The sequence below is a fragment of the Erithacus rubecula genome (assembly GCF_903797595.1).
Source record: "Erithacus rubecula genome assembly, chromosome: 24".
Lineage (NCBI taxonomy): Eukaryota > Metazoa > Chordata > Aves > Passeriformes > Muscicapidae > Erithacus > Erithacus rubecula.
Genome location: NC_136676.1, coordinates 1,593,016 through 1,610,132, shown reverse-complemented (window position 1 = coordinate 1,610,132; position 17,117 = coordinate 1,593,016). Strand labels below are relative to the sequence as shown.

The 17,117-nt window shown below is 45.6% G+C and overlaps 1 protein-coding gene across 1 annotated transcript; it reads right to left on the bottom strand.

The window, feature by feature from the left end:
* Positions 1-396: 396 nt before the first annotated feature.
* Positions 397-17,069, bottom strand: MICOS10 (mitochondrial contact site and cristae organizing system subunit 10). Its single transcript, XM_079326206.1, has 4 exons — positions 16,960-17,069; positions 5,784-5,831; positions 5,126-5,235; positions 397-641 (listed from the first exon to the last, which is right to left on the bottom strand). The coding sequence occupies exons 1-4, from the start codon at positions 17,024-17,026 to the stop codon at positions 633-635; spliced, it is 234 nt and encodes a 77-aa protein (XP_079182332.1). The 5' UTR covers positions 17,027-17,069; the 3' UTR covers positions 397-632.
* Between the last annotated feature and the right edge of the window lie 48 nt (positions 17,070-17,117).

Below are 17,117 nucleotides of genomic sequence, written 5' to 3'. Positions count from 1 at the left end.
AGGTTTCAAACAGGGGTCACTCCATGACCCAAAGCTACAAGAGACAGCAGGGCCTTGCTGCATCCATCACACAGTTTGGATTTACCCCTTTGGATTCTGCCTCTTCTGAGAGGACAAACCTCCAGTTTTAAAGGGCAACTGTACAAACAGGACATAGGAGTATTTATATTCCTCTCCAAACACAGCCCAAGCAGCAGGGGTCTAGTGGTGATTTATGAGGTGGGAATGCTTCTTTGAACTGGTGCAGGATGGGGGCTGCTCTCAGCAGTGGGGAGGAACACAGGATGGCTGGCTGTGCTGAGCAGCTCTCCCAGTGGCCCAGGTGGTCCCAGCTGCTGAAGTTCTCTCCTTCCATTCTCCCTCTCTCTCACTCACATACAAAGTCAACACACCAGAGAAGGCCAATTTTCTTTTATTTATTTCCCAGAAGAGGTCTTCCTTGCACTTTTCAGACACCATACAAAACAAGCATCAGAACTTTGTTTCATAGACAGAAACAGTTTGTTGGAGTATAAAGAGTTACTGGTGATGGTTACTGAAGAATGTTGGCTTATTCCAGGGGCACTTCAGTATTCCTGAGGAATAATCATTGATTTCTCCTTCCTTCCCACTGGGATAGTCTCAGCCACTAGTCACTGTTCCTGTAAAGCAAGAAGGTTATATTATTAAAAAGCCATTTGGGTTCCTTACATGGAAGGTGCTGCAGGATGTAAAGCAAGTCCCAGAGCTCTGGGACATTTCCAGAGGGCCAGGGAATGTTTTCATCCTTTGCTAAAGCAAGAGGTTGTACATGGAGGAATTAAGCAGCTATTTCCATGCCAGAAGTATGCCATGTTTTCATGCATAACCCTCCATTCTGATAAACTGGTACTTCAAAAAAACCTCACATTATTGGTCAAGGTAACTATTCACAGGCTGAAGAGAAATCAAAGCCACAAAGTTGCAGTTGCCTTCTTGTGTTCTTGCACATCAATATAAATCCACATTCCTATCAAAGTACAGGATTGTGAGATTTGGGTGGTAACACAGGCTAAATAACCTAAAAAACAGGGTATTTTCCATTTTGCAAGGAAATATGGACTGTGTAATTCACAGCCATTGCATTTTAAACCTTGAAATAAATGTGACAATGTTGATTTTAAATTCTGCTGAAGTCACAGTGAAAACCACTTGATCAAATGACTTAAAAAGCCCTTGGAATATTCTGACCACAAACTCTTCTGCACTTTAAGTATTCTTTAGTCTAGATGAATGGCTCCTGCACTGGTGTTGGGGTTTCATGATGAAATTTTAACCCAAAGGATGGGCAGTGTGATGAGCTGAGTTCCAGCCACAACAGCTGCAAAGTCACTCTGGCATCTCCTGATTATTCAGTACCTTGAAGGTGCTCTGTCCTCTCTCACTCTGACTCAGGATTCAGAATTAAGAACTTGATCCTGAAGAATGAATAATCCCAGTCAGGTAAAGGCCTGAGTAACCTGGGCTGACCTCACAGCTCACCCCCATGACCTCCTTTCAGTCCTTTCCAATTTGAGCTCTCCTGTGACCCTGTGAACTTGACAGGCTCAGAAAACTAGAAATAATTTTGACCAGTTAATCTGAGTTACATTTCCCTCCAATAAAGCTGATTTTTTCAGTTTCTATCATTTTGACATGTTAGCATTTGAACAGAAGTCAGTTTTGTAAAGGAAATCCTACAAAGTTTAGTTATATCAATTTTTTTCTAGGAAAAAAACAGATGAGTGATAATGCAACAATATTTTCCATGTTCCTAACCAAGAGAAATGAAATAATTTTGTTGCAATAACCCTGGAGCCATTATCCATGACATGATATTTTGGGGGGAATAAATGACATTAACCATGAGATGGCTTCATCTGCATTCTCCTTCTCTCAGCCTCTTTGTGCCAGAGAAAGCCATGGAGACAGTGCACTGGAAACTATTTGTCTTGTGCCATGCAGGCATCTGAAGTGTCCTTCCAGTTACCCTGCCCCAGATTAGTTCTTAATCCAAATAAAATCCCTTCCTAGGGTGACCAGACACTGTTTTCTGCTGCCCAGCATCCCTAGGAACAAGCACCCTTGAATGAATAATGCTCTCTCAGAACATGTGAGCAGTGCATTTATCACTCACATGAAGCCACAGACATGTCATTTCAGCTTTTTTTTTGGAGATATAAATTGGAGGAACAATCTCAGGATGCTGTGGAGTACTAGCACATTTTAATGTTAACAAATCTGGCCAGAAAAGCCAAATTTTGGATTCTGGGAAGTAGCTGGTAATGCTGATCAGCTGTATCCAAGTCAGTTTCTCTATATTGCTCTCCAAAGATTTTATTTGGTGGAGAATCTTGTTATTATTTCCTTTAGCAGGCAGCTGGAGAGACTATCTGTAAGCAGCTGTGTCTGGTAGGGCTGCAGAAGGCTGCCCAAAGCTCATCTGCAGCAAACCCAGGGAGCACCAGGCTCAACTTGCAGCTCTACAAGCAGCAGGAAAAGCCTGGAAAGCCCTGCAGGCCTCCTGCACCAGGCAGAGGAGCAATGCAGGAGGGATCTCTGCACTCTGTGTCCTGCTCCTGGCAGAATATGTTACCTCAGTGCTTTCTGAAGTGCTGAAGTCACTGGAAATATGTCCTGGAAATATGGAAATATGCACTGGTGCCTCTCCATCAGTGCAACTGAAACCATTTAACCAGGCCATGGCTCTGTGGAGCCAAACACACACCCACATTCCTTTTGTTTCCACATGCCACAGTGATAAATTATCTCATAATTATTATCATGAGAACTGCCCTAACTCTACACATGAAGAAATTAAGAAAATACTAATGGAATCAGTTTGTGGACTGGTGCACTGCAGCCAGTTTGTGACTGCACAAATGGTTCCTGCCATCTAATCAATTCCTAAAAATTTTACTTCTGCATAGTAAAATGTTTTTAAATGTTTTACTTCAGTATTAATACTGAACTCATTGAGATTATCTTCTTCAAAACTGCTTACAGGGTCTATTTTTTCCCAGTCTAACTACTACATTACTATGCAGACAGACAAGCCACAAAACTTACAAGTGATCAGTGTTTTCATATTGAAAAATAATCAACCCAAAGCCCAACAGAAGATCAAAGATCCACTTCCACAGACAGATCTACCTGATGTGCCTGACATGACTTTCAGTTTCTTCCCAGCTCATCTCTTTTAAAGTCTGAAGAACTTTAACACCAGTTTAGCTTTTCTGCTTTACTGACATGTATTTTTATTGTGTTTTCAGGTTGTGGGAAAAGCTACCTGCAGGATCTGTTAAACTAATTCCATGTATTCAGCCTAGTGAATTTACTGTTAAACACACCAGCTACTGAAGCTTTGGCAACACAAGTTTCTTCCTACTAGCACTCCTTTGGGAAAGGCAGAGGAATATCCATGTAAATGGATAATCTGACTTGTGAACAGTTACCAACCAGGGCTAGGTGTTTGCATGGCCTGGATTTTGGTAGCAGGGGGTCACAGAGGTGGCTCCTGTGAGAAGCTGCTGGAAGCTCCCAGCATGTCTGGCAGAGCCAGTCCCTGATGGCTCTGAAGATGGATATGGTGCTGGCCAAGCTGGGCCAATTCCAGATGATGGGAATGCCTCTGTTATTACAGATTTAAGAAAAAACTCCAAACAAAGGGGCAGAGCTTTTCTTCTAACCAGAGAAGAGGAGGTGAGAACATGTGAAAGAAACAACATGGGGACACCAAGGTCAGTGGAGAGGGAGGGGCAGGAGGTGCTCCAGGGGCCAGAGATGAGATTCCTCTGCAGGCAGAGAGCAGGGAGCAGCTGTGGCCCTGGGGATCCACAGGGATAGAGATCCACCCACAGCCCCTGGGGATGCAGAGATCCACCCACAGCCTGTGGGGATCCACAGGGATGCAGAGACCCACCCACAGGCCCTGGGGATCCACAGGGATGCAGAGACCCACCCACAGCCCCTGGGGATCCACAGGGATTCAGAGATCCACCCACAGCCTGTGGGGATCCACAGGGATGCAGAGATCCACCCACAGCCTGTGGGGATCCACAGGGATGCAGAGATCCACCCACAGCCTGTGGGGATCCACAGGGATGCAGAGATCCACCCACAGCCTGTGGGGATCCACAGGGATGCAGAGACCCACCCACAGCCCCTGGGGATCCACAGGGATGCAGAGATCCACCCACAGCCCCTGGGGATCCACAGGGATGCAGAGATCCACCCACAGCCTGTGGGGATCCACAGGGATGCAGAGATCCACCCACAGCCTGTGGGGATGCAGAGATCCACCCACAGCCCCTGGGATCCACAGGGATGCAGAGATCCACCCACAGCCTGTGGGGATGCAGAGATCCACCCACAGCCCCTGGGATCCACAGGGGTGCAGAGATCCACCCACAGCCCCTGGGAGAGCTGCCCACAGCAGAGTGGATGCTGGAGGAGGTTGTGATCCAGTGGAAGACCCCATGAGGAGAGGGGGCCCCTGCTCCCAGGCTGGAGCAGCCTGTCCTTGAAGGACTGGACCCTGTGGAAAGAGGACCATGGGGGAATTCACACTGCAGCAGTTTTGGGGGGACAGTTTATCCATGGGGGAATTCACACTGCAGCAGTTTTGGGGGGACAGTTTATCCATGGGGGAATTCACACTGCAGCAGTTTTGGGAGGATAATTTACCAAGGGGGAATTCACACTGCAGCAGTTTTGGGATGGCTGCTGCTGGTGAGATTGGACCCACCCTGCAGAAGTTCAGGCAGAACTGTCTCCTGTGGGACACACCCATGGTCTCAAAGGGGAAGAAAACCTCAGTGATGAACTGACCAAGATCCTCACCCTGTGCTGAGGTGGGAAGGAGAGAGGGGCTGAGGGGAAAAAGGACCTTCAAGGCCTTATTTCACTCCTCATTATCCTCCTCTGATTTTGTTAGTAACAAATTCACTTTGCAACTTTAAGTTGAACTTGTTTTGCCCTTGAAGTGTTTTCTCCTGGTCCTTAACTCATGAACCCTTCATTAATTTTTTCTCTCTCCTCTGCCCAGCCGTGGCAGGGGATGGTAAACCAGGCTTGGGTGGGTGCCTGGCATTGGGCCAGTGTCAAACCATGACACACAGATACTTACTTTTACAAATTTACCATGGAGAAGATATGGAGACTGGAAGTCATGTTGACAATTGGAATAAGCCATTCCTAACCCCATCCCTGACCCAAATGCAATAGGCCATGTCTTTCCTGTGGAAGAGGCAAGCAGAGAGGAAAAAGTCAAGGAATATACATTGCTCTATAAGCACCAAGAAAGAATAAATTATTAGAAGATCCATTCTAGGCATTTTCAAGTTCTAAAATCCTCCAAACCAGCCCACTACAGTAACAGTAACATGTGTCTAGAATTTAACAGAGAGCAATCTCTGAATTCAAGGTATTACTGAAAATGATTCTGCTTTAAAGCACAGCTGAAGAACTAAGATCAGTTCTAAAGCCCAGGCAAGGCTGGCACAAATTGGTGTCTAGACACATGGCTCCAGTGATTTGGCTCAGGGTCTCCTGCCATTCCAGGATTTGAGCTGAGCACAGGAGCAGCTCAGAGAGGTGCCATGGATAACATCCTTGGTACATAATTAAGTTTTGGGAAGTCCATTTCAAAGGAAAAGATAGGACAAACAATGGAAGAATTAGTCTAACAAGCTGATTAACTTTTACATGCCTTAGAGACTTCTAACTGTACCTACAACAGATGGCAAGTGGGAAGCAGGCAGCCAAGATTAATGCAGTGTACTTACTTTTGAAGAAGATGACTGAGAAAACAATTCCTAATCCAAATCCAGCACCTGTAAGAAGAAATGCAGTGGGTGAGGATAAGGATAAAGCAAAGTAATGAAAAATGATTTAGTTCTTCACAGTAATTCTTTATTCCAACTCAGGAATATCAGAGTATGAACATCAGACTATGAATATCCAACTACATGTTAGTTCAGCACACCAAACCAGAGAGTTCTTATATAACAAACCTAAAAAAACAATTCTTGTTTTCTTAAATAACTGTAAGCAGCTAATTCACATTAGAATCCCAACATATGTAATAAGTACATTATCAGAAATATCTGGGAAACAAACCAGACTATCATCCCAGGGAACATTCCTGAATTTCTGTCACCATCTACAATGTGGAATTAAAATTTATTTGGCTCATTGTCAGCGAATGAGAAACACTTAAATGAAAACTTATTGTGTCCTTGAGCTTCAGATTCTGCAGATGAATATCTCATTGTATTTCATTTATCTCACTACTTTAACTGCTTCAATGTGTGTCCTGAGGGCAGCAGAACTTTGAAGCTTTGTGTTACCCTATACCTTACAAAGAAAGCTCCAGGCTGCTTATCTTTCACATCCACAACATTCATTATGGAGCATATTTAAACACATTAGAAGTGAATGACTTTTCACATCCTTACACTATACATAGAAATAACTGCAGCAGTTGAAATAAAATTACTCAGCACCGCTAAAAAACTCGGCATATTTAAAAAGAATTTTTTGCTTTCCTTGGAAGGTGAGCTTATGATTTTATGCAAGATGTCAGAGAAGTCTGCAAAACTCCTCTCAGGACCCAATAAATATCACAGTGAAAACTTGCAGCTGAGTGGGCTAATTCTACCTTTAATTATGTCCACTGAAGAGAAGAATTTTAGATAAGGCACGGAAGTGCCTCAAAAGAAAAGAAAAAAAAAAATCAGTCATGCATATGGTCATTTAAAAAAACCCAAACCAACAGCTTCAGGTTTATTTTGCAGCAAACACACCTTGTTATGGATTTCAACTCTTTCCTTTCAATACAAGAAATGAAATATGATGAATTTGTTAATTAAAATACATCCTTTTTTTTTCATTCCTAAAAGCACATGATCCTGCTGAATGCATTAGTAAGTGGGTTGAGTCCAGAACAATGCCCAGGAATCCTGTACCCTTGTGGCATACAGGATGATGTTTCTTTTTTTCAAGTTTCCTTGTGTTCTTCAAATTTTTTTCCTTGTAAAAAGTACATTGCTAGCTTCTGTTGAAGAACAAATTACTCAAAAAATACTTTGCATTCTCAGTACATTAGATGCAGCACCTCATACCTTAAGTAAGCCCCAGGTTTTTTGTTGAGTATAAACCCCTGAATATTGGGAAGAGGTGAGCAAACACAAACTGAGCAAAGCCCCTCGTGTTCACTCTGTGTCAGGACATTACTGAGAGCTGGAAATGGGAGCTGGTTTGAAAACCTCTTCATTTTACTAGAGATCTGAGTTGTGCCAGAGGTAACTACTTTACCAGGTCATTGCAGCTTAGGAGTGGGCTCACAAAACATGCAGAAGAGAGAGCCCTAGTGCCCACCAAGCACTGCTGACATCACCCCCCAGACACTTCAGAGCTGGGGGGAAGGGCAGCTTTGCACTCTAATCATTTGCACAGCCAAGGGATCCTCAGGTGTCTGCTCAGAGCTCAGGGATTTGTGCCTTTCAGACAGTACAGACACTCCTTGGAGCAGCTCCTTCAGACCACTGAGCAGTGCTCAGCCTGGAAGAGACACCCCAGAGCCAGAGCTCAGCCTTCTGATCCCCCAGCCCCTCCCAGCAGAGCCCTCCTGCCCCACCTTTGCTGCAGTGCTGATGCCTCTAATGATAATTACCATTACAGAATCCATCCCATAGTGCCCTGGCTGCCTCCTCTGCCAGCCTGTTCCTACAGCCTCAGAGGAGCTGCTTTGGTTGGGCTGCTGCACTTCAGGACTTTGGGGGGAGGTTCTTTCTGATCACACAGCACCAGCACTGTTTGGAGTGCCCAGTGCAGCAGCCCTGCCATGAGGGAGTGATCCCAGTCCTGCCCTTCCTGTCCCTGGGAAGATCCCCTCTGCCAATCCAAACAGCTTAGCTAATCAATGAGAAATGATTTACAGGATGACAAATTCTGCATCATCTCCATGCATAGCCTGGGCAGTTTCTAATGTCACCACATTTTCCATGTCACCAGTCAAACCCACATTCTTCTCACCAGTCTGATGCTGAACTGGTCCCTGTTTTGTCTTAACACAACCCTGCACTAAGGAAGCAGCTATAATTAATAGAGTTTCTTTCAATTTACTTCCAGAAATTGTCATTATCTTGTGCTCTCTTCACTCCTTCAGATGTTTCTCACATTACAGCCCCTCTGTAAGGGCTGCACTCACATGCCATCAATGCTGCTTCCTGTTGGCCATGGGGGAAGCTACAGGATACACTTAAAAGGTGAAAAATTTATTATTTATGTCAACTGCAATTCAGCCTAAGCCTAAAACACAAACTAGGCCTTCCCCCACACCAACATCACTGTTAAACAGATGTGGTCCAGCACAACTGACTGAGGAAAAACTACTCTGTCTTCAGAAAGCTTTTTCTGAAACAGCTCGTTTGAAGGGATTCTTCATGCAAACACTTTTTTTGTGCCATTTTAGAGGCTATCATTGTACTTCATTCCAAGCATAAGGAGTCTATAGTGACAATGAGTAGAAAAAAATGATGGGAAGATAGCTAAGACCTTGCATTAAATAATGAAAACACTACAGAGAAGTGAAGGAGATCTGATAACCAATGGGTTCTGCCTTCCTGGGCAAGAAGGCAACTTCAGAACCAAAGCCAAGAAAGCACCTTGGCTTTTCTCATGCCACAGGCAGCTTGGGTCACTCCTCCCCTGACAGAGGCACCACAGCCTGTGCTCCAAACCATTGTGATCACCACACCCTGTCCACCAGAATCACCAGCTCTGCTCCTCACAGCAGCCACTGCATGCACAGCATTTGCTCTTTTCTACTTGGTTTGAACAGTTAGAAGTTGGTTTTAACTTACAACCAGAACCTTCAGCTACATTTAATTCATTAGCCCATCTGGTTAAGAACCTCTTTCTGTGGGAAGTTTGTCGCTCATCTTCATTCCACTAGAAAGTATTTGTGGTTATGTGGTCATTTCCTGTGTCTCCAAGACCAAGGGGGAGCAAAACCATCTTGCCTCGGGAGCAAAGTAATGCATTTCACTTTAATTCTATATAAAGTTACACCAGAGATAAACAATGGCAGAGCTGATGATGAGTTTTACAGGTTTAAGTTCTCACATGCTCCATTTCCTCTTAAAGAGGCAACATGTCTCTTCAAAGAGCCTCCCACCTGAGCAGGGACACTCCAGCTGTTCCTGCTAAAGATCAGCACCTCTAGGCCAGGCTTTAACTTCATAACAATAAAACATGAAAGGTTTATCTTACAATAAAAACAAACGAACATGGAAAAGCAAAGGGCTTGATCCACGCCAGGCACATATTCCCTCTCTTTCTTGCATGACAGACTCTTTGGAGGAAAAGGCCACAGGAAAGAGTACAACTCATTTTTCACCTTCTCTGACAGTTTAAAATGTTTAACTAGAAAAACAGCCTCTTCCACCCCACATTCATCACTTCAGCCTAAACTCATTTACAGTGTCAACAGGGGACAGGACACTTGTGTGGCACCTCAGCCCTGCTCCCCAGGCACACAGAGAGGCACAGGCACATGGAATTGGCATTAGGCAGCAAGCCCAGGCACCAAAACATTTGCTTTCTGCTTTTTTGGCCCTTACACCTTCCAAGAAAAATGTCCCAGTACCTCCAATCAATCTAACATGCAGGAGAGCACGTGCTGTATACCCAACAGGACATCATAAAAGTGTCTCAGAGAGAAACACAAATCTTCAGGATGGGCTCCTGCCCCACAAGAACATCTGGGAAAAGCTTTTTCTATAAATTTAATCAGCAGTTGCTCCAGCAGTGATACTACATGGTTCTTTCCTAGGCTACCCAAGTAGCTACAGGCTGAGGCAGCTACTAACACAGCCACACCTAGATGTACTATGCTTCAATAGCTTGAAACTTAAAATAGAAGGATTAAAATATGCTCATTGACATCTGGCAGATGTGTTGCTGTTACTATAGCAGCTGGAAGGTTTTCAATTACTTAATCCCAAAACAAAAACTATTATTTTCCTTTGCCATTCCACACACACTACAAAACTGAGAGTTTCAGCCTCCAATCCCAGCCTGACAAGATACATAAAGAATTGCTTTGCAAAAATGTGGAGGGAAGTTGCCTTCAAACACCAGGGCAGCACTTAGCACCAGTTAGAAATCCGAGACCATGAAATCACTTATTTACGGAGAGAATTAATTTTAAGCAGACTCTTTGCAAGGTCTTAGTGGCAGGAATCAGATTTTCTTCAAACTTTGAAGCTTTCATTCCCATCTCCCCTGTGGTGTGGATTGTTTGCAGAGCAGACAGAAAAATGAGCATGGACATCAGAAGAAAACATAGTGAAATTATATACCAAGTACTCAAGAAAGAAGCAGAAAAAAAGAGAGTTTTGTTTTATACTAGCATCTGACTGTAGTAACAGAGAAAAATTGGAATAACAAAATATTAATATCCAAATATCATTCTAATCCAAAATCCCAACATGCTTTCAGGGGCTGCTTTCACCCTTAAGCACTCAGGGTCAGGTGACTCAAAGGCAAAGCCTGGGTAAACATCAGCACTGTACAGAGGCACAGGCAGCAGCACCAAGGAGACACTGGACCAGAAACTTCAACCCCACACCTGAGACTGCTGAATGAACTGAGAGACCTGAGGGCACAAATGCTTTCTCTCTCCTTTAAAAGGGGAAGGGGAGAGGAGTGGAAGCTGCTCTATGATGGATTGTGCAAGTCCCCTGCAAAGGTGGGCAGGCCCTGGCACACCTGGCAGCTGTGGCTGCCCCTGGATCCCTGGAAGTGCCCAAGGCCAGGCTGGATGGGGCTGGGAGCAGCCTGGCATGGTGGAAGGTGTCCCTGCCCATAGCAGGGATGGGACTGGATGAGCTTTAAGGTTCTTCCCACCCCAAACTATTCTGGGATTCTGTGATCAATGCTGCACCAAACATTTAGACAAATCAGGGCTGTGCTTGCTTTAGAAGCTCCTGTAAAAGAAACAAACAATATTCTCTCTTGTAACACATAAAATACCCCTCTGACAGGAAACTTTACCTTGTCTCACTGCAATTATATGTTCTGCTAATAAAAACAGTAACATTGCTGAAAAGAAAGATTCAGCAGGAGTAAACACTCTGAGGGCTGGCAATGCTTCACAGCCACCCAGCACAGCTGGCCAGTACTGACGTCTGCTGGCCCAGCTCGGGAACAGAGACAACTGAGAGCAACAAGAGTTTCAGGAGCATCCCTCTGGAGGAATGAAGAGAAAAGGAGCCTCATCCTTCTCAAACCTCTTGCTAGTCATTTATCATTACCAAGGATGTGCCAGCAGCCCTGAAAGGATTTTCTGAGAAACTGTTTCTGATATAAAAAGCCAACAAAGTCTTGTTCCCACCTACTGCTGTAACTTCTCCAGGACCAAACTTCAGGATATTCTTTGTCTACAGTCCCTTTCCCCTGAGCACTGTCACTGCATGCCACCTTCAAAAAAGGCAGAGCTGGCATCTCATCAGTGCACTAAAGCAGAGGTTCAGGAGGTCAGGGCATTTTGGGCTCATTTCCCATGCAGCAGAGCTCAGGAGGTCTGGGGTTTGCAAAGGCTGCAGATGGATTGTCACAGCTCTTCTCTCTCAGCTTCTCTTGCTCCAAAGGCCACCAGGAGGTGACACAGCTGGTGGGGCACAGCCCAGCAGGGCACAGCTCCCTGACTCAGTCCCAACCAAGGGCACAATGCAGATAGGAGAGAACCTGGATTTCTAAAGAGTTTCCTCTTTTTCTTCCAACAGAAGATAACACTCCCTTAAATTGTAAATGGACATTGTATTCAGAGCTCTGCTAACATCATAACTAAATATTGCTGTTAGATTTTAGACTAAGAGCCTATTCTCAAAACAGCATTTGCCCACCTCTTCCAAGGCAAACATTTTTTGTTGTCTGTGCTGCCTCCCTGCACAGCCTGAGCCACGAGCAGTCCATGTTTACTCAGGCTGGGCAAGACACAACTTGTAGAGCTGGATCTTCTGTACAAGCAGGAAAAAGAACTTGGGGTTCTAACAAAGCTCACACAACAATGCACTTGTGTGTTCACATAATATCCATGCTCTCCAGCACTGAAAACAAAACCCCAAAGGAGTTTGGAACAAGCCTTCTGGTCTGGTAGCTAAGACTGGATGGCCACAATACAACTGCCAAGCAAAAAAACACTTCAAAACAGGAATTTCAGGATTTCTGTATATTTAGACAAAGTCTAATCCAGTTTTGAGAAAGTGTAATCAAGTTTTATCATTATATAGACTGACTTTATCTTATTCATAACCATGTGAAGGATTATTTAAAAATACTGACATTGCAATCCATCCAATGATCCTTTCTGAAATATCCAATCTGTGGAATGACACAAACAATACCATTTCATCCTTGCCATTAACAGAACAGCTATTCAAGCAGGCCAGATGATGAAAGGCAGAAGAAATCATGTTAACAGTTGCAGGAGAATTCAAAGTGCCCTTTTCTCTTAAAAAAAAAAAAAATCCCTATTAAATGGAAATTAGAAGCATTTTATTTTCAGATGTCAAAACAGAGGATTAGAGGAAAATGAAATCACTACACTGGGTTATTTACAAGCTTCCAGGCTGAATTTTGGTCAGTCACAGACATACATCAAAACATTTCTCTCCTGAAAAAAAATGAACTTCAACACAGCAACTTCACACACACAAGTCAAGAAGCAAAGAGCTTCCTTAGGATTACCTTCAGTATCAGGGAAATGACAGCATTCAACTCATTTAAAACAACAACAGACTCAAACCAAACCAAGACATGCAGGCACATAAACCTCCCTCTCCTCCACACTACTCCTTATTACCTCTCTGTCCCCTGCAAACAGCACATCATAATAATTTGTCCAAAATTACAGCCTTTCAGCAAAATAAAACCACCTCTGTCAATCTTTTGTGGGTAATTGTCATTCCAAATAAACAGCCACGAGCTATCAATCAGTTAAACCAACAAACCAACCCTTTGAACAGGGTTTGGAGCCTGCAGGACAGAGGAAGAGCACAGCAGTGTTTACTTCACCAGCCCTCTGCAGAGCTGTACTGATGAAAAGGAAGAAATAGCAGTGAAGGTGGGGAGGACACAGCAGCTGAGGAAGGTTTGCATGCTGGGAAGGAAAAGAAAACCAGGATAGTTCAAGTCCCTGTTCCCACACTCCAAACAAACAAGTTTTCTGTAAGAAACTAACAATGAACAGAACTAAAATGAACTGAAATGTAAATTATTTAAATGACTGCCTGGGTGAAAAGCCTTGAGGATGGTGCAAAGCCAGAGCCAGCAGGACCTGGATTGTCTGTCAGAAACCCCCTGGTCAGCCAAGAAAGCACAACCCAAACCCCTGCACACAAACACTGTGCTCAAGCTGCATCTGCAATGGAAGAGGAACAAAACCACCTGGATACAGCCACATCATTAACAAAACAAATAAATACCATCCTAATAAAAATGAGGTGACCACAAGCTCCATTTAACAATGGCTCAATGTTCTGCACAGGCATAAAAAAAGTTTACTGAACTGTTTGAAATTAAATACTGTCCTAACAACGTGCTCTAACAACTAACAACTGCTTGACAACATCCTCTGTTTGGAACTAACAGGAAAAAGTTAATACTAAATTACAGGATCCACACAGGTAGTGACCAAGAGCTCAAAAACATAATACAGCATTTCAAAAGATGCAGCACAAGATAAATATTTATTTTGGAAGTTTTAGTGGCAGGAGATCAATTTTTATTTTTTTTTTCAGGAGCCTGGTCTCCAACTGAAACAGTATTGCACAACTACAAAGAGAGCTGAGGCCAAACCCTGACTGACACAGCATAGTGGGAATCCTGGTGGGCTAAGGACAGCCCCAGCTGGAATTCAAACCACTTTTCTGCCAATAAAGCCAGACTGAGAGCTCTACCTCCCCTTCTCCACATTTTCTGTTCCTCATGTCCCACCAGCCCTCAAAGTAATCCACAGGAGTTATCTGTCCACAGTTCCCACAGACACTGGGAAATGTCCCATATGCAAGGCAAGAAATTCAGTGTTTTCCTTTATTTAGAGAGTCTGGAATGGGAAAACACTGGGCTAATCACAATGTTTGTTTTTCCCCAGCCATTGGCTGGGAAGATCTCCCTGGTTGTAGCACTTGGGAAGGATGTAAAGGAGCATTTGGGAAGGAAATTGTGACCACCAAAGGGAAAAGTCTGACAAAAAAAAGATGTTTATAAGATCCTGTATCCCATGGAACAACTAAATCTCAAGTAAAAAAAATATATTTTCTTTCCTTCTTTCTTTCCAGTACAACAACCACCCTTGATAATTTATTGGAAACTCCAGCAAACTTTGCAGTAATATTACAAAACCAAACAACCCAACCACTCGTGGTTTTAATGCCCCTGCAGAGAAAACAATTATTTCCACTGGGATACCACAGAAAAATTTGTGTTGTCAGCACACAGCTCATGCAGGAGGTTGCCAGTACAAATGCTTCAGTCACTGACCAACTTTAAAAGCACACAAAGCAGAAAAGTGCCCTCACACATGCAGAGAAACATGTGCCTGAGCCCATCCCACTGGGTTTGGTGTGAAGATAAGGAGATGCAGCACATGTGACCTGTTTGGGCAGTCTAATGAAAAACAAAAATCTGACTGAGATTTTGGGCAGACTAATGAAGAACATTAATCTGGCAGATCTCTGCTCAGCATCCTTGTGAAACCAACAGTGGGAATCCTCAGACTGGAGCACCAGGCACAAGGCAAAGCAGTTGCAACTTTAGGATGGAAAAAACCACAGAATCAAAAGGAAAAGCCCAGTGCAGAGTCAGGAGTGCAGTGACAGACACCAAGCTAAGTGACAGACACGCCTGAGGACAGGGCTGTCCAGAGGGAGCTGGGCAAGCTCAAGGAGTGAGCCATGGCAATCTCATCAGCTTTAACAGCAGCAGGTGCTGGTGCTGCACCTGGGTCAGGACAACCCCAGGGACAATCCAGGCTGAGGGATGAAGAGATTTGGAGCAGCCCTAGGGAGAAGGACCTGGGGGTGCTGCTGGGTGAGAGCTGGACATGACCCAGCCCAGAAACTCCCCATGCCTGGGGCTCATCCCCCAGTGTGGGCAGCAGCAGAGGGGGGACTCTGCCCCTCTGCCCCACTCAGGTGAGACCCCACCTGCAGAGCTGCCCCAGCCCTGGGGCCCAGCACTCTGCAGTGAGGCCAGAGGAGGCACCAGGATGATCAGAGGGATGGAGCAGCTCTGCTGGGAGGAAAGGCTGAGAGAACTGGGATTGTTCAGCCTGGAAAAAAGAAGGTTTTGGGGTCACCTCATTGCAGCCTTCCAGTACCTGAAGGGAAGTGACAGTAAAGTAAGTGTTTCCAAGGGCCTGGAGAGACAGGACAAGGGGGAATGGCTCCCCAATGACAGAGGCAGGACATGGTTGGATAATGGGAAAAAATTCTTCCCTGTGAGGGTGATGAGGCCCTGCCACAGATTTGCCAGAGAAGCTGTGGCTGCCCCATCCCTGGCAGTGTCCAAGGCCAGGTTGGACACAGCTTAGAGCACCCTGGGATAGTGGAAGGTGCCCCTGCACATGGCAGGGGGTGGATGAGATAAATTTAAGGTGCCTTCCAGCACAAAGCAGCCTCAGATTCTGTGAAACCAGCTCTGTATCCATTTCTTTCAGCCTCCAGGGCAGAGGATGTACAGGATTCTGACATGTACAGCTGCAGCATGGAACAAGTTCTTGTTTATACTTTGGCATACTTAATATTTTATGATAAAGCAACCAATGCTATGGAAACATAAACATGTCCAAATATGTTTGTTAGACAAACCTGAATAGAATTTCATAAGGAAAAACACTGCTCTGGAGCACTTGACACTTTTCAAAGGTCTGTTATAAACAATGGAAGTTTCAGTTTACTTAAAATTATTAAACATCTTTTCTAATGGAAAAGTATTAGGCAACTAAAACCCCCAAGTTCCCCATCAGCTTTCAAGAACAAGGCCACTGCAGCAACAAGAAATAAACATTCACATTTCCCAGACACTATTAATGGCTCTAAAAGAGACATCTGCACCAACACGGAACTAATACCTTTTGTGTCAGACACTGCATTTCTCCATCTATACATTGTATTTGCAGATGGAGGTTTGTACACGCTTTTTGGGAAGCCACAAGCCCTGCCTGGTGTCACCGTGCAGCCAGTCACAGAAAACTCACAGTGTTCAGTGAATGGTTCGCTGCAGAAAATTAAGGCACGGCCATAACTCTGACTTTACAAATACGGGTAAAAACCGACAGAACTGTTCCTCTACTTGACGGAAAGGCAGAACGGGGCTGGGACACGGCGGGCGCTGCTCAATGTCACACAGTCAAAGTGACACGTGCCAAAGCCCTGAGCGTGTCACGCCGCGATCGCCGGCAATAAACGCGGCCCCCCGGCACAGGAGCGCCCTGCACACCGCGACCGCAAACCCACCGCCGCAGCTCAGCACTAACGCCTGCCCGCCGCTCCTTCATTCCTCCCATTCCCTGCGGAGCCCAGATTTGCCACGGGGAGCTCTTCCCTCCAGCACAGGCAGTAGCGAGGCAAAGCCGCCCGGAGCGCGGTAAGCCGGGGCGCAGCGCGGAGCGGGCCCGCGGGGGTCCGAGCCCGCGGCCAAGGTCACCTTGCCAGGCCCGCAGCCACCGGCTCTACCCGACGCCGGGGGCGACGATGAGGGCGGATCCTCCGGACAGCCTGAGCCTCCCGCCGGCTCACAACCGCTCTGAGGCGAACCTGGGGCGGCGGGGGACAGTGGGCCCCGCGCCACGGGGACACGCCGGCGGCCGCTCTCCCAAGTCCGGAGAGTCCGGGGGATCACTACCGCTCTTCCCCGGGACCTCCCGCTCCGCCATGCCCGTGCGGTCCTTACCCAGCTTGACGGCGGAATCCGCCACACACCGGTCCCACTTCCTGCCCAGGTCGCCCTCCGACGCCATCTTCCCCGTCCCCTCACCTCCTCCCCCGCGCAACTCTCGCGAGACCTCCTGATCCACCTATCGCCCGCGCCGGCAAATCTCGCGAGATCGC

Excerpts from the sequence above, each read along its gene's own strand:
- MICOS10 (XM_079326206.1), bottom strand. The coding sequence starts at position 17,026 with ATGGCGTCGGAGGGCGACCTGGGCAGGAAGTGGGACCGGTGTGTGGCG. Across the intron at positions 5,832-16,959 it reads GGATTCCGCCGTCAAGCTGG|GTGCTGGATTTGGATTAGGA; the intron begins GTAAGGACCGCA and ends TTCTTCTTACAG. Across the intron at positions 5,236-5,783 it reads CTCAGTCATCTTCTTCAAAA|GAAAGACATGGCCTATTGCA; the intron begins GTAAGTACACTG and ends CCTCTTCCACAG.